The sequence below is a fragment of the Tiliqua scincoides genome, chromosome 10 (genome assembly GCF_035046505.1).
Source record: "Tiliqua scincoides isolate rTilSci1 chromosome 10, rTilSci1.hap2, whole genome shotgun sequence".
NCBI classification, from domain to species: Eukaryota; Metazoa; Chordata; class Lepidosauria; order Squamata; family Scincidae; genus Tiliqua; species Tiliqua scincoides.
Window position 1 is genome coordinate 12,756,104 of NC_089830.1, and position 25,993 is coordinate 12,782,096.

General features: G+C 47.2%; 1 protein-coding gene and 1 pseudogene across 1 annotated transcript; both read left to right on the top strand.

Moving 5' to 3' along the window:
- Window positions 1–6,279: 6,279 nt before the first annotated feature.
- On the top strand, window positions 6,280–9,895 carry LOC136661182 (kin of IRRE-like protein 1; the record flags this gene model as incomplete). The annotated part of the gene is made up of 6 exons (XM_066638219.1): window positions 6,280–6,377; window positions 6,510–6,646; window positions 7,413–7,549; window positions 7,960–8,080; window positions 8,185–8,285; window positions 9,713–9,895. Coding segments are annotated over 6 exons (777 nt in total), but the record flags the coding sequence as incomplete, so codon positions are not given.
- Window positions 8,417–8,533, top strand: LOC136661958 (5S ribosomal RNA; annotated as a pseudogene).
- Window positions 9,896–25,993: the final 16,098 nt, after the last annotated feature.

Genomic DNA, 25,993 nt, shown 5'->3' on the forward strand with positions numbered 1-25,993 from the left:
ATTCTAGAAAGTGGGTCCCAGTATGAATAGGTTTGAGAAGTGTACGCCCAATTGGAAATATTTATAATCAAAGCCAGCTCATCCATCTTTAAAATAAAATAAATTTAATAATTAACCAATTGTTGCCCAGCCCACAAGTGCACACATTTTATCCCTGTTGCGTATATGCAACGTTGGGCAAAAATGACCTAATTCTTTTTTTTATTTTTTTCCAGGCAGGCCCTGAAGATGCATCTGCAATAAAAAACTGCAAATCAAATGTGGAAGCCAACGTCTGTGGACAGACAGTGACTCTTCCACTTCCCCCGTCTCCAAAAGTGAGTTAGCAGGTTTTAAAAAGCAAACCACAAACTGACTTATGGGCAGTGGAATTCTAAACAAATCCCCTGCCCACTGATGCAGCCATGCCACTGGAACACCTGCTGAATTCTGCAGGGGGTGGGGAGGGCAGTCATGGAGGCCTCCTTCAGGTAAGGGAACATCAAGGTCCTTGGAAAAGAATCCAAGGACTGCACCATTTCCAGCAGTGGAGTGGTAAATCGTAAAGTGCAGGAGCTCACCTTGACATCCCATATAGATAAAACCCATAAGAACATAAGAACAGCCCCACTGGATCAGGGCATAGGCCCATCTAGTCCAACTTCCTGTATTTCACAGCAGCCCACCAAATGCCCCTGGGAGCACGCCAGATAACAAGAGACCTACATCCTGGTGCCCTCCCTTGGGCACCCACTAAGACAAGACTAAGACAAAATCTACCCACTAAGACTGAGGTATTCAATCTGTGCGTCCTGCCTGCTTAGGGAGGCATGGTTAGCTGCCAGGGGCATCATGGGGCATCTCCAGGAGAGTGGTGGCCCTTGCTGTAGGACCGAGTAGAGTAGAGTAGAGTAGATTTGATGCTCTGCTCTGCTGCGCCTGTACCTGCCGCCTCCCTAAGTCCTATTTTGTTCAATGGGGCTTACTCTCAGGTAAGTGTGGTTAGGATTGCAGCCTCAGAGTGCTGGCAGCTATTTTTATTGTTTCTAGTGTATAACTATAACACCTTCATCCCCATTTTGGGGGTAACTGAGGTGAGGTGATGTAATGGGAAGTCGTGGCCAATGGCCACAAGGATCAGGGGAGCCGCAGGCTGAAAAAGTTTGAGAACCACTGCACTAAAAGACAGGACTAAGTCTAAATCAACTTTACAAGTAGTCATTAGAATGTTTTCTACCCCTACCACCTGATGTCCAAACCCATTTTACTTTAAAGCTCTTCCAGCTCTTTTCATCTCAGACTCCTGGAGAGGGTTGCACTGGTTTAAATTAAATGTGTGAAAACTGAAACACGGAACATAAAAATGTGCTGGAAAAATGCAAAAGGTCAATTAGGGTTCTAACCTCTGCATGTTTAATCAGAAATAAGTCCCACTGTGCTTAGTAAGACTTATTCCCAGATAGTAAGACAGACTATTCCCAGGTAGGGCCCAATCCTACAGGAGCAGGACTGTAGGGCCCAATCCTAAAGGAGCAGCAATCCTTAGGAGCAGGTACTTCAAAGGACTGCTGATGTATCCCATGATGGATGCAAGCAAGCTGAGGTCTTCTGCTCCAAAGAAGGGGACATTCATCTTCTTCTCTGGCACAGACTTGAGAAACCCTGTGTCAGTCTTTCGAGCTTGACGGGGGAGGGGGGAGGATACAGCAGAAGAGGCATCTGCCGGTCCCACCCCTTCCTGGGCCCATCCCACCCCTGTTCTGCTTTGGCTGGTACAAGTCCAAATAGACCAAGGGAAGGGAAGGGAGAGAGGATATTGGAGGGGGCACTACCGCTGTTAACTTCACTCTCCCGTCCTCGACACACACACCCCTCTTGGTCCCCACGCCATTCTGACCTTGCTCCCTGGAAATATTTGCAATGAAGGGCAACAGATAAATCCTTAAGCTGATGATGATGGTATAGCTTTGAGGGCACTGAAGAAACATCTGGGCAGTGCTGGCATAGATAGGAGAACAACTGGACAACTGCAAAAAGCCACACTCCTGGGAGCAGATCACATATTGGCACAATACCTCATTAGCTCCTAAAGTCTTGACTGGAATTCAAACTCCTGAGAGTCTAAATAAAAAATGCCCATCTAAACACCTGGCAGACTGTGAAAATTGACTTATTAATTAATTAAGAAATGCACTTTTCAGATGAGCCCTGAAGCTGTGCCTGACGCAAGCGCTGAGGCAGGTACCTCTGGGCAGGGGATGTCTTCTGTCCCTTCTTTGCCTCCTGTGGTTCAAAAGGTGAGTTGGCAGGTTTGAAATAGCATGTTTGGAATCAAGCCGGTTCCCTGTTCTAACTGTTCCACAGACCTATAATGTTGCCAGTCTTTTAACTCGCCCTCACGAAGGATTATCTGAATGCCAGGGGAAGCTTTGCTGCTTCGTTTCTGCATGTTGGCTGATGTTAAAGGCACAGCAGCAGTCCCATTTAAAACAGGCAGGTCCCTCCAAACCCCGCAGGCCGGATCTGGGGCTTAGGAGAATCCTCCCCCCCCCCCGAGCAGTACTTACCGTTCTGGTGTGCTGCGGCTCTTCTTCATCCCAGATTGGGATGACACAACGCTCCTGGCAGTTGCTTCTGCCCAGAAATCTGGGCGCAGTACCTGCTGGGGCATAGATGCGACTGCCCAGAGTGTTGTGCCACCCCAGTCTGGGGCAAAGAAGAGCTGTGCTCAGCTGGAATGGTAAATACTCTCTTAACAAAAGACAGAAGAAAAGAGGGAAGACCCTCTGATTCAGCAGCACAAGGAAGATTTTGACACAAATGATTTCGTGCAAGGAATTGTTGGCCTTGGTCTCCTCTGCTCACCCTTTCCCTTCTTCTCTTTATTTCTTTGCCTCTCTTTTGCACTGTCTCTCTGTCTGCCTCTGCCAAATTCCCTCCTGTTTCCCTTACTCTTTGCAAGATCATCCGCTCCCTAGTCTGATCATGGAAGAGGGTCACCTTGGGCAGTCATTCTCTGAACACCTTGGGTGCCATCTGTGCTGAGGTGGGGTGGGCTACTTCTGCTGAGAGGATCTCCTTGGCTGTGGTGCCCTACCTGTCAAATGCTCTCCCAATGGAAGCTCATCTGGTTTCTACCTTGTCTGTTTGGGTACCAGGCAATAACCATTTTTATTTTGCAAGGTGCTTAACTGGGTTAGAATAGATGGTTTTAGTGCTGCCACTTTATCTGCTGTTTTTATCTTTGTGTTGCCTCACTGCTAGGAGGTAATTTGTTTTCTTATTAAATTTACTTTTAATCATTTCTATCCTGTCTTCCTTGCCTCTAAATAGCAAACCAACAAAGAAAAAAATGAATTAAAAAGCAAAACAATATAGCCAGTGTCGGTTGCCATTACTGAGTTAGGTGATCAGTGGCTGTGCACTGAGCAGGGGTTTGAAATAAGAGCCCAATCCTAAACCCTCCGAGCAATGGCGCTGGGTGTCACCAACGTACTATAAGGCACATCTACAGCACCCAGTGAGGAATGTCCATGAGCACTGGGCCTCAGCGCCAAGTGGAGATGCCACGGCTGTTGGCAACCTTCAGTCTCGAAAGGCTATGGTATCGCGCTCTGAATGGTGGTTCTGGAACAGTGTCTAGTGTGGCTGAAAAGGCCGATTCGGGAGTGACAATCCCTTCCACACTGGGAGCAAGTGCAGTCTGTCCCTGGTCTGTCTCCCTGGCTGTGGGCCTTTCTTCTTTGCCTCAGTCTGTTGGCCAAGTGTCTCTTCAAACTGGGAAAGGCCATGCTGCACAGCCTGCCTCCAAGCGGGCCGCTCAGAGGCCAGGGTTTCCCACCTGTTGAGGTCCACCTGTTGAGGTTTGGAACTTTGTCCTGCCAGGTGATGCCGAGGATACGCCGGAGGCAGCGCATATGGAAAGCATTGAGCTTACTCTCCTGCTGTGAGCGAAGAGTGCACCCAAAGGTAAGTCACGACCCCAGGTGGCGGTGCAGGTTTTTGGGGAGGGGGAAGGCATTCCGGGGCGGGGTGCAGGAGTGACAGGCCCAGGGAGGGGTGGGACTGGTGAAAATTCTTTCCTCCATGTCAGGCTGCAAAGTGGCGGTTCAGCCAGCGCAGACTTGAGTAGCCCCATTGCGGGGCCTGTGCCCTGGCTTGCCCCTGCTCTTCAAGTTCCCTTCCAACTCTAATAGCATATGCTTCTTCCATTCTTCAAATGAATAAAATCATTCCTCATCTTTCCAGGAGCTCCCTGCTGGATCTCAATTGGATCCCTGCAAATGACACACGGAAGCTGACACCTGTGCCCAGCGGCAGTCTTCCGTCCCTTCTCTCCCTCCTGTAGTTCACCAGGTGAGCCGGCAGATTTTTCAAAGCACACTTGGAGCTTGATTGGCTCTTCTTGTTTCACAGACTGCTAAGCAGCACTGCTGCCACCTTTTTCTCTGGCTGTGCTCCTGGGCTTGTCTTAGGAGCACAAAGATCTCCCATTTCCTTTCTGATGGTCAGAGCAGAGCCCTTGACGAAGGTTGGGAAGGTCCGTGGATGTTCAGAAGCAAGAGTTGGCTAAACCCCTAAAAGAGACAAAGGGCACAATCCTAACCGTGCCTTGGGCCACAAGTTTATTGCTCCGGCCCGGGAGGGTCGCTAACGTGCCAGAAGCCACAAGGAGATGCGCCAACACATGGAGGCTGAATCCAGCCTCTGTGGCGGCTTCCCTGCTGAGTCTTGCGATGGCCTGGGTGGGCCGATGCAAGAGTGAAAGGTAGGCGTGGGGGAGGCAGGGGGCGTCAGGGAGGAGGCAGGACAGAGGCATTCCTGGGTGGGGTGTGGGTGAGCAGTGGGCAGCCCCGGGGGTGGGCGGGGGTGGGCGGGCAGAGAGAGGTAGTTGGGCTGGGATCCGGCAGTTATGCCAGATCCCAACCCCTGTTCCCAGGGAGAACGCAGCAGTTTGAAGCCACTCCGCTCTCCTTGGATTTGTGCCACCTCCAGAGGTGGTACAAATTCAAGGAGACCCATACTGGCCAGCAGCTGTTACCCAGGGGTAAAGGGAAAAATTTTCCCTTGCCTCTGGCTAAGCTGCTTCTGGCCATAATCCTGCACTGGATGCAGCATAAGCCTCCTGGCTTGCCTGTACCAGCGCAGGATAGGATTGCACCCCAAAACTTGGATGAGAGGACCTCCCCCTGCCTCAGGCCATTCACAAAGGTATAGGGAGGAAAGTCTTGGCCCAGACATTCACCGTTGAGCGTCCTTCTCATACACCAGTATGAACACCCCTGGGATGACTGGCAGGGCAGTCGTGAAGCAGGTGCTTCCTCCTTTCCCCAATTCTGCCTTTCTGTCCAAGTCCAAATTGGTGGACTCCACAATCACAAGAAGTGGGTTGCAATCAACCTGGGCTCTGTTCCTGCCTCTTGTACAAGAACGTACCTTGGGAATTTTACTCCTGAGAAGTTTGAGAACCCCTGCCATAGAGTGTCATGCAAAGAAAAGCAGTGAAAATTGCTGCACTACAGAGGAGACTCTCTTCCGTGATTGTGCATACGATTCAATTTTTACTTCTGGGGACAGATACATAATATGACATTTCTTGCCATCTTTCCTCCAAGGAGCTCAGCGAAGTGTACAATGGTCTTGTCTCCCCAGGTGCGGGCACATGTGCTTATATGCCTCTTGGTAGCAAGAAAGCAAATCCATGCGCATAGAAAAGTGGCTTGGTTCTAGCTATGCTAGACCCCTTTGCCCTGACATGCTTATTCTGTATGTGAAATTTATCCTGTCTGGAAGAATTCACGCAAGCCCCTTCCTGCATGTAGCCTGCCTCAGTGCAAATAATTGGGGGAGGATCAATTGGGAATTTCAGGGGTCTGGAGGTGACGCTTCAATGCCCTTGTCTCTCCCCGAGGTGATCAGCAGCAGCCGCCAGATAAATCTTGCCCAAGTCAGCAAATATATTTGCATAAATGAGACCGTGTTTGTGTTTGTTCTTGGTGCGGAATGTGGGTTACCTTCCATTATTATTCATACCTCAACATCTGATCCCCTGGCACCTTGCTGAGTTGCGTCTTAGACAAGTCCTCTGCCCCAAAGAGCTTACAGTGCAAGATGATAGGGAAGGCAAAAAAGAGGGAGAGATAAGGGCAAGAATGGGTGAGTGGAGGCAAATGTAGGGGTAGGAGCTAATACATAGGCCAGGCCTGAGTAGATCTGGGATGGGATGGGCACATTGGTGTGGGTTCCGTCCCCCTTCTTGAGTTTTCAGCCTCTCTGCTCCTCTTTCTTGCAGATCCCCCTGTCGTCATGCTGTCGGTGCGGCCGCAAACGGTCGCCGAGGGTGGCAAAGTGAGCTTTCTCTGCACGGCCACCTCCAACCCGGAGCTGACAGGCGACAGGTAAAAAGGCCAACAGACTCCAACCTCCCAGAGATCACACAGCAATAGTGATGTTGCTGCGATGCCCTCTACTGGCAGCTTTGGGGATTACAATGAGCCGGGCTCCTCTGATGCCAGTGCATGCCTTCGCAGGTGGGCCAAAGGAGGTGTGCCCATTCCGGAGGCCAACGGGGACAGCTATGAGGCGATAGTCAATCAATCGTTTTTCATGGAGCCCGTGTCGTGCGAGGGCTCGAATGCCGTCGGCAGCACACTGGTGGATGTGCATTGTAAGTGAAGGAGGCAGGTTGGGTCTGTGTATCCTGGGATAGGTGGGAACACTTTGGAAGAGGAGGATGGACAAGGAGATGACGAGGGTGACCTTGGTGCCAGATTGGTGCCAGATACTGAGTGTGGGCAGGTCAGATGTGGGGCTCCCCCCACCAGGATCTTCTCTCCTGTAACCCCACTTGCCGTTCCAGCAGGTAGACCTCAAAGGCGTCCAACCTGCGACCATCATCGTGGTAAAAATTAGGCATCTGTGCCATATTTTTGACACATTCACAGCTGGGTTTGCACCCAATTAGAGCGAGGTGACTAATATATCCATTACTTTTGCATCAATTTGCATATGAGTAAAAATAACCATTTCTGAAGCAAGAAAGCATGCTTAATTTGTTTTTTTATATTATGCACATGGATCAAGACCCTTAATTGACTATAAAGCTCCCCCCAATTAATTTTATAAGTACTTGTATGAAGCAGCACAGGCAGATGTGTATCTACATACAAATTTTTTGAAAACAAACTATTTAATACATGCATAAACACACGTTCATTCACACTATTGAAGACAACAGTGTATAAAACTGCAGATTTTAAGAAGAATGTTTAATGAACTGCTTGTCAACCAAAAAGCCATTCACAAAGAAGGCAAGCGCTGTCTTTAAAAGAAAAAAAAGAAAATCCACTCCTGGGACCTTCTGCATGGAAAGCAGGTCTTTACTACTGAGCGATGGGCCCCCCTAACCCCTGTTTTCCTCTTTTTTCCTGCAGTTGGAGCCCGCCTTATCTCCCAGCCCAAGCCCCTGACTGTAGGTGTTGGTTCTGATGCCTCTTTCACCTGTACCTGGGCGGGGAGTCCACCTCTCACCCTAGCCTGGACCAAGAAGGAGTTCAGGTTCCCAAGTTGTGTGTAATTTACCAAACACAAATCTGGGAACACCAACCTCTACCCCCTCCTGTTGTCTCGTAGCACAGTGGGCCAGGTGGAAGACCATGGTGGTAGTAAGAGAGATATAGAACCTTTGCTTTATTCTGACTGTCTGCCAAGGTCAACGGGGGGCACCCCTTTCTGCCTTCCTCCCCACCTGAACTGAGCCTGGTGAACACACAGGACACAGTTTTGGTTGTGGCACCAGGAGACCCACCCACTTTGAATCCTCAGAAAAATTGTGAAGCCCTTCTGTCCAAACAGGCCTTCAGTTTAGGATGTTCTGTTCCCTGGTTAGATAACTGAGGCCGGGTATCCTTTTTTGGGCTGGAAAAAGAGCACTGATCCCTTCATTTCAGTAAATAAATCTGAATTCACTTGTACCCACAGGTGTTGAGCAATGGAAACGCGCTACACCTCAAGGCTGTGACGCAGGAAGATGCCGGCATGTACGTCTGCAAAACCATCGTGCCACGCATTGGAGTGGCTGAGAAAGCACTAGCTGTGAATGGTGAGGGGTCTTGGAACCAGGTCATGCACAGCAACCTATTGCAGTGAGCCTGGCGGAAATCTGACCAGACCTGATTGCATCCGTCATTTTTGTCTTTTCCTCAGGGCCGCCCATTATGGGCGCGGAACCAAGCCTGCAGACTGCAGTGGGGGCCAAGGCACGGCTGGAGTGTTTGGTGGGGAGCGTCCCACCCCCCGACAGGATTGTAAGTGCTTGACTCGCCTTTGCCCTCCACCCTCATGCCTTAACCAGGCCTGAATGTACCAGATGGTCCTCCTTATCCATGGAGTTGTGATCCATGGAGTTGACTCAACATGGATTGCAAGCCCACACCGGAGCAGCAACTGTTGCCCTGCACATGCCTGATCTCATCTGATCTCGGAAGCTAAGCAGGGTCAGGCCTGGTTAGTACTTGGACGGGAGACCGCTTGGGAATACCGGGTGCTGTAGGCTTCTACCATAGTCTTTCGAGACTGAAGGTTGCCAACCACTGGAGGACCTCAGAGGACCTCCCAGGCATGACTGGAAGTCGTGTCTAGGAGGTCTTCTGAGTTCAGCCGGAGCCTTTGGAGAGGCACTTCCAGGTTTTCACAAAATGTCTTTCTGAAGACTCTGGCTGACCTTCTGAGGTGCGAGGAGGTAGCCTGCAGTGTCCCTGCACCTCATAAAGCCTCCTGGAGACCTTCTGGAGTCCTGAAGGCACCCCTGGTTTTCAACCAAAGCTGGAAGTGCTTTTCAAAGACCTTCTGAGGCCTGGGCAGGCTGTGTACAACCTCCCCTCACCTCAGAAGGCCAGCCCCAGTCTTTAGAAAGGCAGTAGGGTATGTCATATGCAAAAGAAACCAGATATTATTTGTGAAGTTGGATGAAAAGGTGGAATGCATGTGTGCCAAAGTAGTTAGAATGTAGAGTTATTGAACCCATGATTTTAAACCCACACTGCTTAGTTCAGGGTTCTTAACCCTTTTACTATTACAGACCCCCCACCCCCCATAGATTGCCCAGTGTGTCCCCATACCTTCTTCACTAGTCTGTAGGAATCAGCATCATCACCAGTCCTATTAGGTACCACTATTTTGTCAGCAGCGGGGTTCTACTTTACATATGGATAGCAAGGATCAGAATGCCTCAATCTGCATTGACAGTGGTGATACTTAATAATCTGATCCATATAAATAATGGTAATAGTTAATCACCTAATCTAACAACAATTTTTTTAAATTGTTCAGAGATTGAGAGCACAATCCTAACCAGGTCTACTCAGAAGTAAGTCCTATTTTGTTCAATGGGGCTTACTCTCAGGAAAGTGTGGTTAGGATTGCAGCCTGAGTCCCATACCTCCCTCATTGGGTTCTGGTACCTCCAAAGGGTATGGATAACCCTGGTTAAGAATCCCTAGTTTAGATTTTCCCACAAAACCTTGGAAGGTTCTGAATGGCCAATCGTCCCCGTAGCGTCTAGAGTCGATCCTTGGGCTTGGTACCCATCGGGCACGAGGCTAACCAGGTGTACTCAGAAGTAAGTCCTATTTTGTTCACTGGGGCTTACTCTCAGGAAAGTGTGGTTAGCATTGCAGCCATCATCTTCTACCTGTCCAGGCTTCTGATTTGCCCTCCTGTCTCTTTGCAACAGGCCTGGTCGTGGGGTGAATGGGTGCTGGATGCTGGCTCGCTAGATCGGTTCACGGTGGACACCATGGTGACCGACCAAGGGGTGCTCTCTGCTTTGCTGATCGACCCAACGCATGACAGCGACTTCACCTTGGCCTACAACTGTACCGCATGGAATCGCTTTGGCGCACGTTCCGCTACCGTCAGCTTGTGCCGCCAAGGTAAGATTCCCCATCCCCCTCTACTAATTTCACCAGGAACAAGCTTCATGGTGAACTCACTGGGGCCCCGCCAGATCTCCTGTTTTCAAAGCAGAGAGATCCAAGTGCAGAGCCCAGCAGAGCAGTGAAACTCACCTTAGCAAGCCACTGTCTCTCTGTACAGCATACTTTGGCAGGGATTGTTGGGAGAATAAAAGGGGATAATCTCCAGCTTGAGACTGAGGTCCTGGAGGGGGAGGGCAGAATACTGATGTGACACAACATGACCTTGACTTTCATCCCCCCTTGGGCAGTGGTTCCCAAACCTTTCCAACTAGCAGTTCCCTTGACCTACTGGGCCATTGGCCACAGCTCCCCACTAGGGCTACAATCCTATAGTGTATAGGGTGGCAGATTTTCACCAGGATTCTGCATCTCCCCTGGCTGGATTCCATGGCTTCCCAGGGAGCCTCAGTTTGGGAATCACTGCACTTGACGTTCATGACTTTGCTCTTCCAGCTGTGTTCAGCCTGGGCTGATGCAAGCCTCTGGGGTGGGCGGGAAGGAAGGTGGGGAGGGAGGCATTCCTGGGTGGGGGGAGGGCGGGCGGTGGGCAGGTGGGGAGCGGGAGGCGGGGCTGGGAAGTTTCCTCTTGCCTCTGGCTGGGCCGCCTTGGGCCCCTGTCCTGTGCTGGATACAACGCAAGCCTCTTGGCTTGCCTGTTCCAGCGCAGGGTAGGATTGCAACCAAAAAAGTTATGTTTTTTTGCTGGCCAAAATAAATTTTCAAGCTAAGTCTGTGCTTTGACACCCGTCCATTTTTGACTTGCATTCGTGCTCTGGTCCCCAACCAGAAGAAAGCACAAGGTATCATTTAAGATGGCATGAAATCAAATGCCAGTAATTAAAGGCATGAATTCTCCCCGCAGAGGTCTCGTCCGTCCTGATCATGGGGGGCTTAGCTGCCTCCGGGGTTGCTGTTCTCCTGCTCCTGGTGGTTGTCATCTCTTTCTGCTACCGACGGAAGCGCTGTGGGAAAGGTGAGGTGTCATTCTCAGAAGCTAAGCAGGGTCAGGCCTGGTTAATCCTTGGATGGGAGACCGCTTGGGAATACTGGGTGCTGCAGGCTTCTACCATAGTCTTTCGAGACTGAAGGTTGCCAACCAACCGTTCTCAGCCCTCCCAGGAATTACGTGGGGCCTTGTGCCCCTGAGCTGCAGCCCACGTCACCAATCCTTGAGTCACTTTGGGGAGAAAGTTGGGGTACAAAATCAAATGATCTGTTTGCTGCCAGCCTATAGTTAAGGCTGCATTGTCAGAATGCTGGATAGAGGCAGGGTTATTCCCTCTTCCTCTGAGCTCGTCTGGTCTGTGGACTTGGTTAGGCCCACTGAATATCCCCACCTGGTCTTCAAAGCCTCTCCCCCTCCTTTTCCATTGGCCTGACATCTCCCTGCTACGGACGGCGGCTCCAGAGGCAACCATTTGAGCTGTTTTCCTGGGGTCCCGCAGACACTTGCCCCTGCACAGTTTCTTGGGAAAACCAGTGGGTGGAATGGTGCCACCAGTGGACCTCCCGAACAGCAGGTATATGGGCCTGCTCTTCTCCCAGCTAGCTGCCCAAGGGGATAGGGATCCACCCATGCCTCCGTTGAATAATGCTACCCAATCTACATAGGGATAGATCAGAGAAGGGCTTCAGTGCATCTTGCCACTTCCTGGTGTTTTCACATGCCCATCCCAGAGCTCTCCAAGATCTGGAATGTGCGCAGATGTCATTGTTTAAATCCCCTGGAGTGAAATCCTGTAGAAGACCAAGTTTTCAGCTCACACCTCTGTCTGTCCATAAATCCTGCAGCCAAGCGGGGGGCGCAGCTCTCCAAAGCAGATATCCTTGTGCAGATCACCACGAGCGAGAGCAGCCCAAGCCGGACGAGTGAGACAGAGGGTGATGGCAAGGAGCCCATGGTGACGGGGAGCCAAGAACTGAAGGTGAGCTCAACTGGGAGTGTGGGAGACTCACAGTAGATCCACCCAAACTGAGGCTCTAAGTCAGTGTGGTCCAGCAAAGATGTGTACAATAATGTACACTTTGAACCCCCAGAGATGTGTGGCCTTACTGGGTGATGCCAAAAGGTCCTTCTCTTTCCACAAGTGCCAACCAGATGAATCGACATGCTCAAAAGCAGGGTGTGATGGTGACATTTATTCATTGATTTAAGACATGTATACCCTGCCTTCCCAGTGTTTTTAGAACACGAACATCATCCCTGGCATCTTTTCCTCAGCAGGTGGTACCTGCTGGCATCCTGCCTTTGAAACAGAAAAGTTCTGTTCTCCACTAATAGTTAGGATAGCAGATTTGTGGGCAGTGGGTCTAATGCTCTCTTAATGCTGTCTAACCTAGTGCCCACCACACCTGATGGCAAAGAGGCCTACCTGTGAACTTCTCCATAATTGGTCCATTCTTTTCATTCTTTCCTAAAGCAGCTATGGGAGGTGAACCTAGGGTTCCCTTGTTGTAGTCCAAAGCTCTAACCATTGCACCACACTGTGAATCGGCCCTCCAAATAATTTGGTGGTACCTTAACCTTGCTTCATTGGCATTTCTGTCTTTGTCCTCCCCAGGATCCCACCAATGGCTACTACAAGGTCCGCGCCCATGAGGAGCAATGTTTAGGAAGCAGCTTCTCTGAGTACACGCCAACCACCCAACCTTTGTTTGGGGCATCTTCTCTCTACCCTTCCGCTGGGCCGGTCCAGCCCAAGTTGTATGAGTATGCCCGCCGGTACACCCTGGGTACACCAGGCTCTCGTGCAGCCTATGACCCACACGAGCGACTTTTCCCTCAGGAAAGCATGTACAGCGGGACGGCCTACCTCACAGCCCCCTACAGCCGGGCTTTCACCAGCTACGTCAAGCCCAGCAGCTACGAGAAGGCCGAGAGCGGGTATGAGCAGTCGGACCAGGCCAGTAAGACCTCGGGCTGCTCCCGCTTCTCTTATACCTCCCTGTCCCAGCAGTCCGACTATGGGCGCCCTGCCCACCAACGCATGCAGACCCACGTATGACTCGTGCCTGACCCCTGCCAACCTCCGGTCGTCTTCAGAAGGGAGAGAACAGGGAGCGGACACTTCATGTGGCTAATGGACTCCAAAACAGCCAGATAGACTCGGTGCCGAAGACCTGGGCTGAGACATGCCATTCTCATCCTCCGGGGAAGATGGCTGCCAGGCTAGCTTAGCAACGCAGAGTTGCTGTCAAGATGGCCAATAGCCTGCTTGTAAGTCATCTTCATCTGTAGCCAGGTCCATCTCTCTTGGGGAGCGTGAGAGGAAACTGTTTTTAGCCACCTCCACGTCAGGACGTGAAAGTGGATTTTGGACAGCCAAAGGCACATCTCTGCTGAAACTGGAAACAAGTTTTCATGGCTTATTAAGAAGTCTTGGTCTAGGTCTGACTTCAAAATGGTGGACGTGGCTGCCTGCCAGGCCAAGAGCGCTAGTGGAAGCAGCCAGCAGCTCAGCACTTTCAAAATGGTGCTAGGACACGGAGTCGGCAATGAGACTACAGGACTCTCTCGCTCTTTGCTCACTGATAGACTTGCCCAGAAAGGAAAGACTCCAGACTCTGCTCCAGACGCATGATCTTGGGAAATCTCTAAGCATGGGTGCTAGGCTTTCCTGATACCCACAAAACCCTCTCTTCCCCCTTCCCCCTGCATCCTGTTTGTCTCTCCACTGCTCCCTCTCCAATTTCCTGATACCCACAATCCCCTCTCTTCCCCCTCCCCACTGCATCCCGTTTGTCAAAATTTATCAATCAATCAATCAAATCCTTTATTGCTTAACCATAGGTCATTACATTTGGAAAGAAAAATAAAATATATAAAATGTATATATACTTTAGTATAATAGTGCCATACAGTAAAACTCAGTTATTAACAAATTGAATAAAACACAATCTTATCTTTTTAGCCGCAAGGGCAAAATGTGCCACAGCAAAAGTAATATTTGATTGTAAATCCTCAAGTAGATAATAAACTAATTGTTCAGAGGAATAACCACACAGGGATTTTACTATTGGTTCCAAAAAACGGCTTCTCGGATTCCCATATAAGGGGCAAATCAGTAAATAATGTAACAGATCTTCAACTTGCCCACATCCATAAACACAAAGGCGCTTTGCTATAGGAATTTTTTTATATCTACCCTCTAAATATGCTGAAGGCATTTGTTGAAATCTCAGTTCAGTAAAAGCTCTTCTTAACTGTGGGTAAGTCAGAGTCTCAAAATAAATGGACATCATATGCTGGATGTTAATATGGGGATACCAGCTCGAATATCGAGATTCCCATAAAGAAACTTTGTCTTGGTAAGTTTCCCAGTCATAAATCCATTCCCTGAGCTCTTTAGGACTCAGGCAAAGAAACTTGTCATACTCCAGGTTAAAATACTTTAACTTAAAAAAAACCTGATTGGCCCATCCTCCAATAAGCATCTGTTCGTTCCAGCATTCTTTTGCTAGAGCTGACTCTTCCATAGCATTGATCCTTCTCCAAAATCGGAAGTAAGCAAGGTCCATTCTAATGGCTAAAGATGGCAGTCCTAGCTCTGCTCTAATATGAACCGCAGGAGTGCCTGGAGACAGTCCTAATATTTGTCTCAAAAATTTATTTTGTAAGACTTCTAAGTTTCCCTTAAATGAGTCTCCCCACAACTCTGCCCCATATAACATATGAGGTAAGATCTTTGCTTCATGAACTTTAATCAGTGGGGGAATTAACTGTCCGCCTCTAGCATAAAAAATTCTTTTTAACAAACCCATCTGTCTGGCACTGGAGATTAAAATCATCTCACTATGTTGTTTCCAGGTCAGACTCTTTGAAAATTGTATGCCAAGATATTTAAATGAATTTACCTGTTCTATAACATGCCCATCAAGCTTCCATTTATGATTGACAGAGCCCTTCCCAAAAATCATGATCTTAGTTTTAGAGTAATTTATTTTTAAATGCTCTTCCTTGCAAAGTTGACCAAATCTATACAACATCCTCTTAAGTCCAATTTGATTCTGAGACATCATAACTAAATCATCTGCATACAGCAGAATAGAAATCTTCCTATCTCCTATAGAAGGAGGAAAAAAAGATAGAGAGGACATTTGTGGGATCAAATTATTTACATAAAAGTTAAATAAAAAAGGAGCTAATATACAGCCCTGTTTAACCCCCCTATTGACCTGGATCTTTTTGGTCAAATAACCTAAATTGCCTAATCGCACTTGAAGTGTATTTTGGCTGTGTAATATCTCAATAAGCCACAATAGGCGTTTATCTATATTGGTCATGGATAATTTGGTCCACAGCCTCTCTCTATCAATTAAATCAAAAGCTGATGTAAAATCCACAAAGGCCAAATAAAGAGATCTTTTAGCATGCTTGGTGTATTTACATATAATATGATGTAATATAAATGCTTGATCAATAGTACTCCTGCCTTTTCTAAATCCAGCCTGTTCATGATGAATAATAGCCTGGGTGTTATCCCACTCTATAAGTTTATTCAATAAAAATCTGGCATATAATTTCGCTGCCACATTGATTAAACTGATAGGCCTATAGTTTGAGGGTTCCTTAGGATCACCCTTTTTATATCTAGGTATCACTATGCTATTTAACCATTCGGAAGGCACTCTACCGGAGTGATTAATCCACGTGAAAAGATTGGCAAAAATAGGGGACCACCAATGCAGGTCCAACTTAAAGATCTCCGCTGGTATCATATCATCACCTGGCGCCTTACCTGTCCTCATAATCTCAATCAATTGTACAGTTTCATTACATGAGACCGGAGGCCATTCAGAGCAGTTAGGTATATCTACTGATGGTAAGGGAAAGTCTATCTCACTCCCAAAGATATAACTAAAGTGAGAAATCCAGGTTACAGGTGAGATAGAATTTACAATTCCTCTGGTTTGATGTAAGAAACCTCTATTAATTAAACTCCAGAATTGAATTTGATTTTTTTTCTTTCGTTGCAGCTTCCAGGGCCTTCCAATCTGCTACATAAAAGCCTTTCTTTTTTATTTTGGAGAAGTCGTTTATACGCCTTGCGAGTAGTCAAATAACATTCCATAGCTTCTTTATTGGCAGCGACTTTTGCATATCTCAGTGTTCTAGTTAACTGCTTTTTATGCATAATACATTCTTTATCATACCATGAATCATTGCCCTTCTTCGACTTCTTTTGAAAGGGAGCCGATACTACGGGTCTAAGAGCCATAATAATTTGCTGGTAAGTCCCACCTATATCAGAGTGGGACTGTATCACCTGCCTTCTTTTCACTAGTAATTGTTCAGAGTACAAGGCTCTAGCACTTGTATCAATCTCCAATGACCATTTTAATCTTCTAACTCCTTGTTCCAAACCTTGCAATGTAGTATTTGTCAACACCCTTGTATGAACTGAATTACAGTTAAAGGACATCATAAGTGGAAGATGATCACTGTCCGCTCTGTCTCCTATTGCCATACAGTTTATCCATCCAAACAGAACATTTGAACAAAAAATATAGTCTATTACACTTGCCCCTTTCTCCGTAAGGAATGTATATTATCCTTTGGAGCTATCCAGATTGGAACCATTTAAACAAATGAGTTGGAATTGGAATATTAACTTCATTAGAGAGCGAACATAATTATTGATCATTTTATCACAAGACACTCTAAATGGACAATGACTCACTTCTGACTCAATACCAAAAGCCAACTCCATTTTGAGACTGTCACCGATTCTGGCGTTGAAATCCCCACAGATCATAAAGGGGATATTAGGATATTCAACAGTTAATGTGTCAAGTAAACCCCCAAAAGGATCCCAAATGACAATTGCTGAGTTCACAATTCTCGGGGGAATATATACATTTATACAAATCCAAGAACTCCTTCTGCATCCCTTAATCAGTATAACTTGCCAATAATTAGAAGACAAACAGGTGAGTTCTGTGCCTTCCAGGCCTGTGGTAGCTGCAATAAAAAGGGCCAAATCTCCACTCCCTCTTCTTTGAAAAGAAACTTTGACCGCAGGCATATGCCATACATTACAACCCTGCAAAAAAGGGCTTTCAGAATCTGTAAGCCATGTTTCTTGGAGACATATAATTTCAAAGGATAACAGATACTGAGTAATATCTGGGTCAATTAACTTATTTTGCCAACCAGCAATGTTCCAGGATAAAAGATTTATGGACTGAGTATGAGGCCTTCACCATTCTGGTCAATCCCTATCATAAAATGGGGCGCGCTGAACCGTTTGATAGTTATAATAACCCAAGGGTTTAAAATTCTCAGGCAATGGTTCCTCAATTCTGCATGATTTACTTTTGCAGAATAACTTATCCGAGACCTGTTTAAGGGCTATATTATTCGGAAAGGTCACAAAGGAGGGACAAGGCTCCGGTCCCCTAATTCGTCTGATTAAGTCCTTAGCTGTCCCGCTATGTTTTCCAAAGTCATTTCTGGACTTAAACTGGGAAGTTGATTTATTTTTCCCTTGCCATGAGGCATATTTAGCTACAAACCTTCCCTTTTTTTCCCTTCTAGGGGGCTGAAAATTTCTATCAAATTTATCATTCAGACCCCATTTAAAAGATATTTGCATAAACTCAAATTTATAGAGTAGTCCCCAGAAATGGTGTGCATGTTCCAGATTGCTAAAAATTAACAGAATTCTTCCCCATTTTATATCAGGATTATTTGGATATCGACAAATACAAAAAAAAAAAAAAAGACTCTTTTGCATTCCAATCCTCACCCAGGATCTTCTTTATGGTCTGTTCAACTTCTCTGGCAGACCTCCATGTATTAGTTGGACGACCCAGGGGCCAATTATTTATAGTAATGTAATAACCATTAGAATTTGGATCAGCCTCCAAGGTAGAGGAATATTCCATTGCTCTACAAGGAAGGATCAAACCTTTAGAATAAAGTTGAAAAGACGGTGCAGGAATCCTATCTGTAGCAGAAGCAATGGGACTAATATTATTTTCTTCATCATGCCAATCATCGATAACTATGAGGTCATTATTAGAAAAGGTCAAATTTGATCTTAATTCTTCTATACTTGAGTCCTGATTATACTTGAGTCCAACCTGACAAGGTTGGAAATCAAAGGAAGGTTGCAAATTATCTTGTGCATCATTCAGCTGACAATCATGACTTCTTGGGATCATAACTTGTTTCTCCATTCGGCTAGATCTTTCATTGACATCTCTAACTCCAATTGTTGTTACATCCACTGTCTGCTGATCTCCAATGGGTTTAATAGGATCAATAGTTGGAGCTGCTCTTAAAATTCCATCACTTATTAAATTTACATTGAGTTGTAATAAAGCTTTCATTCCCATAATTTCTTGATGCATCATACTTAACTTCTCAAATATTGCCTTAGTCATTATAGCCGTATGGAAACATCGATCACGCATCTGAGAGCAGAAAAAACTAGAGTGTCCATCATTAGCACCAGTAAGATTATGGGAAAAAACTTCGTCCGAAGTATCTTGTATAGTCATTTTGGGGTCTTCTGAAATATTATAAGATCCCACAACAGGCCACGTAAGCTTCTGAAATAAATTAGGATCCAAAGACCAATTTCCAATATCAAGTGAAATATCAAGTGAAGTATCAAGCCCCTCATTTACTAAGTCCATGTCATAGTTTTCCCTACCACATAGGGTTTGTACAAACAGGCTATTATCTGCAGGATCACTATGCACATTCCTAATTGGAGAAGCGGCTGTATCGACATTTAGAGTTTCATTTAAAAAAGACTTTTCATGAGTAGAACCTACTTTAGAAGAAACACAAAAATCATCCATTAGCCTTTGAATACACTTGGACTTATTCCCTTGTGTGGGAGAACGAGCACTCTGTGCCCTAGTAACCACCATCTTGAAAGTTGGAATTAAAGCACTTGTGTAAATAAAACGGAAACTGTAAAAACAGAACCGGCTACTCTTGTTTGGAGAGCTGTTTTCCTTTCACTTCAAGTTAATTTTAAACATACAATTCTGCATTCCAGCAAAATCAGTTTTTATATGTAGCAATGTTGTTAAAAGCTACTAGCAACGGCTTTCCCTTCAAGATGGCTGCTGTAGCAAATCTTTATCTTGTTTGACAAATTAGGGCTGATAGTGTCTAATTAAATGCAATTGAGGTGCATTCCAAAGAGCCAACTCTCCGCCAAAATATAAAATATCTTTTCTTATCAAATCCTAGGACAGAAGGCACTAAAAACTTGAAAAATAACCTTGTGGAGACGGAGCTCTCCCAAAGGCAGCTACTTCCTCCAGCCACCTGGTCCCCCTACCAACCCGTTTGTCTCACCACTGCTCCCTCTTCAATTTCCTGATACCCACAAACCCCACTCTTTCTTCTCCACTCTCTTCCCCCTCCACTTCCCCTCTCTTCCCCTCTCTTCCCCCTCCACTGGAGAGGATACTCCAACTTCGCCATATGGTGTTGGCACAACATGGGAAGCAGCAGTTACCACTTATAAGTCTTCCCTTGATTGCCGTAGAGCGTGACGCCAGGGGCTGTTTCCGACGGTGGAGAGATAATTGCATCTCGCTGGGCAGTCCCCAGCCAGTAAGGTGTTGCCTCGCCATGGTCCGTTAACCTCACGGGGTGCGTGGGGTTTAGGGTGAAAACCGACAAGCGGATCGACAACTCTGCACCATGCAACAGAAAACAGAAAACTCCTGCCCTAAAGCTGGGCACCTGGAATGTAAGGACAATGACACCTGGCTTCTCTGATGACCTGCAAGTAATAGACGATGCATGCAAAACAGCGGTCATAGACATGGAGCTGAGCAGACTGCAGATGGACATCATCGCCCTTCAAGAGACTAGGCTGCCAGATTCCGGATCTGTCAAGGAGAGAAATTTCTCATTTTTCTGGCAGGGAAAACCACCAAATGAAACCAGGGAACATGGTGTTGGCTTTGCGGTCAGAAATACCCTGCTGAAATCCATCATCCCACCTACTGTGGGAAGTGAAAGAATTTTGTCCCTGCAGCTCCAGTCATCAGCAGGACCTGTCACTCTCACCGACTGTTGTCTCCAGCAGAAGCCAAAGACAAATTCTATGATGATCTGGCCACCACTATCAAGAAGATCCCCGTAAAAGAGCCATTGTTCATCCTCGGCGATTTCAATGCTAGCGTTGGTGCTGATAACAGTTCATGGCCCACTTGCTTAGGTCAGTTCGGCACTGGGAAGATGAACAAAAATGGCCAATGCCTGCTAGAGTTTTGCTGTCATCACGGTCTCTGTGTCAGCAACACGTTCTTCAACACGAAGCCCCAACATGGAGTCTCTTGGAGACACCCAAGATCAAAGCACTGGCACCAGCTCGACCTGATTCTCACCAGACGCTCCAGCCTTCCCAGCATCAAGATCACATGCAGCTATCAGGGTGCTGCCTGCGACACCGACCACTCCCTGGTGTGCAGCAGAGTGAAACTGCAAACAAAGTGACTGTACCACACGAAAAAGGAAGGAAGACCTCGCATTGATTCCAGCAAAACCTGGGATCAGAGAAAAGTGGAGGAATTTGCACGAGCGCTTGAGGAATCTCTTCCAGGCCCGGTCGATGCAAACGCATCCAACAGATGGGAACATTTCAAGAATGCCGTTTACAACAACGCCTTGTCCATATTTGGCAAGAAGACCAACAAGACGGCAGACTGGTTTGAAGCCCACTCTGAGGAGTGGACACCAGTCATTGAGGAAAAGAGGAGAGCTCAAGCAGCATACAAGGCCTGTCCCAGTGAGCACAACCTGCAGGTCCTCCGAGTTGCTCGCAGCAAAGTCCAGCAGATTGCCAGGAGATGTGCTAACGACTACTGGCTCCAGCTCTGCTCCCAGATACAGATAGCAGCTGACACGGGCAACATCAAGGGGATGTATGACGGTATCAAGCAGGCCCTGGGTCCAACGCAGAAGAAAATTGCCCCTCTGAAGTCTGCTACAGGCGAGGTCATCCAGGATCGGACGCAGCAGATGGAACGCTGGGTGCAGCACTACTCTGAGCTATATTCCAGAGAAAATGTAGTCACCGAAGAAGCACTGAACAACATTGAGTGCCTGCCTGTGCTGGAGGAGCTTGACAGTGAACCAACCCTAGAAGAACTTCACGTGGCCCTGGACTCCCTTGCCTTTGGCAAGGCACCTGGAAAAGACAGCATCCCTGCTGAAGTCCTCAAGTGCTGCAAAGAGATCATCGTCACTGAGCTGCATGAAATCCTCTGTCTCTGCTGGAGAGAAGGTGGAGTACCTCAAGACATGAGGGATGCAAACATCATCACACTGAACAAGAACAAAGGCGACAGGGGTGACTGCAACAACTACCGTGGCATCTCTCTCCTTAGCATTGTAGGAAAGCTGTTTGCCCGAGTTGCACTAAAGAGGCTCCAGGTACTTGCAGAGAGCGTCTATCCAGAATCACAGTGCGGATTCCGATCCAACAGGTCCACCACTGATATGGTATTCTCCCTTAGACAACTGCTGGAGAAATGCAGGGAACAATGACAGCCACTCTTTATAGCCTTCAGAGATCTCACGAAGGCCTTCGACCTGGTCAGCAGGGATGGCCGCTTCAAGATTCTCCCCAAGATTGGATGTCCACCCAAGCTCCTCAGCATCATCAGATCCTTCCACAAGGACGTGAAGGGCACTGTTGTCTTCGATGGCTCCTCATCAGACCCCTTTGACATCCGAAGCGGCGTGAAGCAGGGCTGTGTTCTTGCACCAACCTTGTTTGGGATTTTCTTCGCTGTTTTGCTGAAGCATGCCTTTGGAACTGCAACAGAAGGCATCTATCTCTGGATCAGATCAGATGGAAAGCTCTTCAACCTCTCCAGGCTGAGAGCAAAGTCCAAAGTCCAGCTGAAATGTCTGCGTGACTTCCTCTTTGCCAACGATGCAGCTGTCACTACCCACTCTGCCAAAGATCTCCAGCAGCTCATGGATCGTTTTAGCAAGGCCTGCCAAGATTTTGGACTGACAATCAGCCTGAAGAAAACACAGGCCATGGTTCAGGATGTGGACTCACCTCCCTGCATTACAATCTCTGCGCATGAACTGGAGGTTGTCCATGACTTTGTGTACCTTGGCTCAACGATCTCCGACACTCTTTCTCTTGATACCGAGCTAAACAAACGCATCGGTAAAGCAGCTACCACGTTTTCCAGACTCACAAAGAGAGTCTGGTCCAACAAGAAGCTGACGGAACATACCAAGTTCCAGGTCTACAGAGCTTGCATCCTGAGTACACTTCTGTACTGCAGCAAGTCATGGACTCTTCGCTCACAACAGGAGAGGAAACTGAACGCTTTCCACATGTGCTGCCTTCGACGCTTTCTCGGCATCACCTGGCAGGACAAAGTTGAAACAACACAGGTCTGGAACGTGCTGGAATCCCTAGCATGTATGCACTGCTGAAACAGAGACGCCTGTGTTGGCTCGGTCATGTCGTGAGAATGGATAATGGCCGGATCCCAAAGGATCTCCTCTATGGAGAACTCGAGCAAGGAAAGCACCCTACAGGTAGACCACAGCTGCGATATAAGGACATCTGCAAGAGGGATCTGAAGGCCTTAGGAGTGGACCTCAACAGCTGGGAAACCCTGGCCTCTGAGCGGCCCGCTTGGAGGCAGGCTGTGCAGCATGGCTTTTACCAGTTTGAAGAGACACTTGGCCAACAGTCTGAGGCTAAGAGGCAAAGAAGGAAGGCTCATAGCCAGGGAAACAGACCAGGGACAGACTGCACTTGCTCTCGGTGTGGAAGGGATTGTCACTCCCCAATCGGCTTTTTCAGCCACACTAGACGCTGTTCCAGAACCACCATTCAGAGCACCATACCAGAGTCTTTCGAGACTGAAGGTTGCCAACAGTGGAGAGGCAATTGCACTGAGCCAACTCGACCAGGAGGTGGCGATAGTGTTCAACATTTTTCTGCCATCGAAGCTCTGAAAGATTTGGGGGATTTAATTTTTGTATACGAAAAATAAGTTATTCCTTGTCGTTACTTTTGCCTTACCAGCCGTGGATGTTTTATTTTTTGTTTGTTTGTTTCAGTTTTCCAGAGTCACTAAGGGAAGGGGGTTGTTTTTATTTTTCATTTTTTTTTAATGAATGGGATTCCACATTGGCATTCTATGATCATGCCTGTTTTGAGTCTGCATTTTTATATACAGAGGGGAGATTGCAAATGTATTGTCTACTGCAGAACTCAAAAATATTTATATTAAATTTAAAAAGTGGGAATGGAGTGACGATCCTTTATTATTTCTGGGATGTGTACTGGAAAACCCAAAGTCTGGAATAGAAGGAGAGAGAAAGGGAAGCACACACTAAGTTTCCTGGGTGACCTTGGGCCAGTCGGTCACTCACTCTCAGTCTCACCTACCTCACAGGGTTGGTGTGAGGACCAAAGATGGGGAGGAAAAATGTTCATCACCCTGAGTTCCTTGGAGGAAGGGCAGTAGAAAAATATGAAATTTGAAAGTGCACAGGTATGCCCAGAAAAGCTCGATCCTCTGTGCCATCTGAATTTTTTTATTTCTCACCTATGCAAACTAGTTAGACTCCAGTTATAAAAAATTCATGGTTCCTATCTGCAGATATATCTACCCACCACTCCGGCATAGCTTCTCTATAGCTTATTGAAGCCAGCTACCCAAGACGTTCATATGTTGGGTAGTATGAATGCCATATTGTAACATAAGCGTCTGCACTCCTAGCAATTGACATTTTGAACATAAGAACATAAGAGCAGCCCCACTGGATCAGGCCATAGGCCCATCTAGTCCAGCTTCCTGTATCTCACAGCGGCCCACCAAATGCCCCAGGGAACACACCAGATAACAAGATACCTCATCCTGGTGCCCTCCCTTGCATCTGGCATTCTGACATAACCCATTTCTAAAATCAGGAGGTTGCGCATACACATCATGGCTTGTACCCCGTAATGGACTTTTCCTCCAGAAACTTATCCAATCCCCTTTTAAAGGTGTCTAGGCTAGACGCCAGCACCACATCCTGTGGCAAGGAGTTCCACAGACCGACCACACGCTGAGTAAAGAAATATTTTCTTTTGTCTGTCCTAACCCACCCAACACTCAATTTTAGTGGATGTCCCCTGGTTCTTGTGTTATGTGAGAGTGTTAAGAGCATCTCCCTATCCATAATTTTGTATGTCTCAATCATGTCCCCCCTCAGGCGTCTCTTTTCTAGGCTGAAGAGGCCCAAACGCTGTAGCCTTTCCTCATAAGGAAGGTGCCCCAACCCCGTAATCATCTTAGTCGCTCTCTTTTGCACCTTTTCCATTTCCACTATGTCTTTTTTGAGATGCGGCGACCAGAACTGGACACAATACTCCAGGTGTGGCCTTACCATAGATTTGTACAACGGCATTATAATATTAGCCGTTTTGTTCTCAATACCCTTCCTAATGATCCCAAGCATAGAATTGGCCTTCTTCACTGCCGCCGCACATTGGGTCGACACTTTCATCAACCTGTCCACCACCACCCCAAATTATGCAAGTTCTCATTTTTCTCCCAAATTTATTCTGAAATTTCTATGGCAGTAACCAAATTTACCATTGAGAAACGAGCTCAAGCTGAAGCTCCACCCCACGTACCGGCAATCTTCAGCCATACCTCTGACTTTGACAAGCCACATCCCTAGCTTTGGCAGGGATTTCCCATGTGCTTTTGACTATGGAACTGTAAGGGCTAGCACATCACATCGCCTTTGAAAACTGACCACTTTACAGACTAAGGCCTTGCTAGGCTAGGACGTTGCTTTTTTGCTATTCCCATTACTGAAAACCTTTCATTGCAGCCATAAGAACTAGAACCCTGTTTATTTTTTTTTTTTTGAACTGAAAGCTGAGATGCGCAGGAATTTGAATGTGGCTCCATGCCTTATTTTGCCTGCCTGTGGCATATAGGCATGAACACGGCCCTGGTGGTATAGATCAGAAGACAGAGCTCCCAGTGAAATTCTGGGTTCGCCTCTAATGTTAGAAGCACGTGACCCCTTTCCTCCTTTTGGACCCTCCCTGGCCACAGGATATAGCTGTGTGCAAACCACCAGCCCACCCACATATCCCTGTTGTAGCCTAGGCTCCAGATTCCCCATGAGAAGCATTCCACAGCTTTTTCCCAAAGTGTCTTCTGAAAACAGATGGGTTGGTGTCACGCCGCCTTTGCAAAAAGAGACTTGGAAATCTCAGGATACGCCTGCTTCTCTTTAGTGTGGGCAGCCCCTCCCCCTTGATAACATTGAAATGATTTCGCTCCCACCCATTCTTTTTTTCCCCACATGCCCAAAATATTCAGTGTCATCACTGTGACAAGTAACATTTCAGGCCTAGTGCCTGAAATGTCTGCATTGGAAGTCAAAAACTGATGCCTGCCACGCTATGACTTTCCTGCAACACAAAATCAAAAGGAGAACGTATATGTGGGTTCGGCTGTGCCCGTCAACCTGGAACATTTATACATAAGAAATGTGTTTTTCCAGCTGTAGGAGTCACTTGAGGTGCCCTGAGTGTGACACCTGGGGCGGCCTGTACTCCCCTTCCCCCCCACACACACAAACACTTGTACTGTGACACTACTGGTGGTTGCTCTGGAATGTGCGCCTGGGAACCAGTCCTGAGTTCACACAGCCTCTTACTGCAGCGGTGATTGTGCAGGTTGACCAACGGATCAGAAAACAGGGGCTTGGGCTTCTCTTGTGCCTTTTATCATCAGGTTAAGGCAGGGGTGTCCAAAGTTTTTGGCAGGAGGGCCACATCGTCTCTCTGACACTGTATCGGTGGCCAGGGAAAAAAAGAATTAATTTACATTTAAAATTTGAATAAATTTACATAAGTTTACATAAATGAATATATTAAAGATGAACTTCTATGAATGAATGAAGGTCTTGTAATAGCTCAAGACCCATAAAAGGCCTTGCACAAAGCAAGGCCGGCCTTTCCTTTGCTGCCGCTACTGCATCACAGACGTGAAACAGCAAGCAGTGGAGAAAG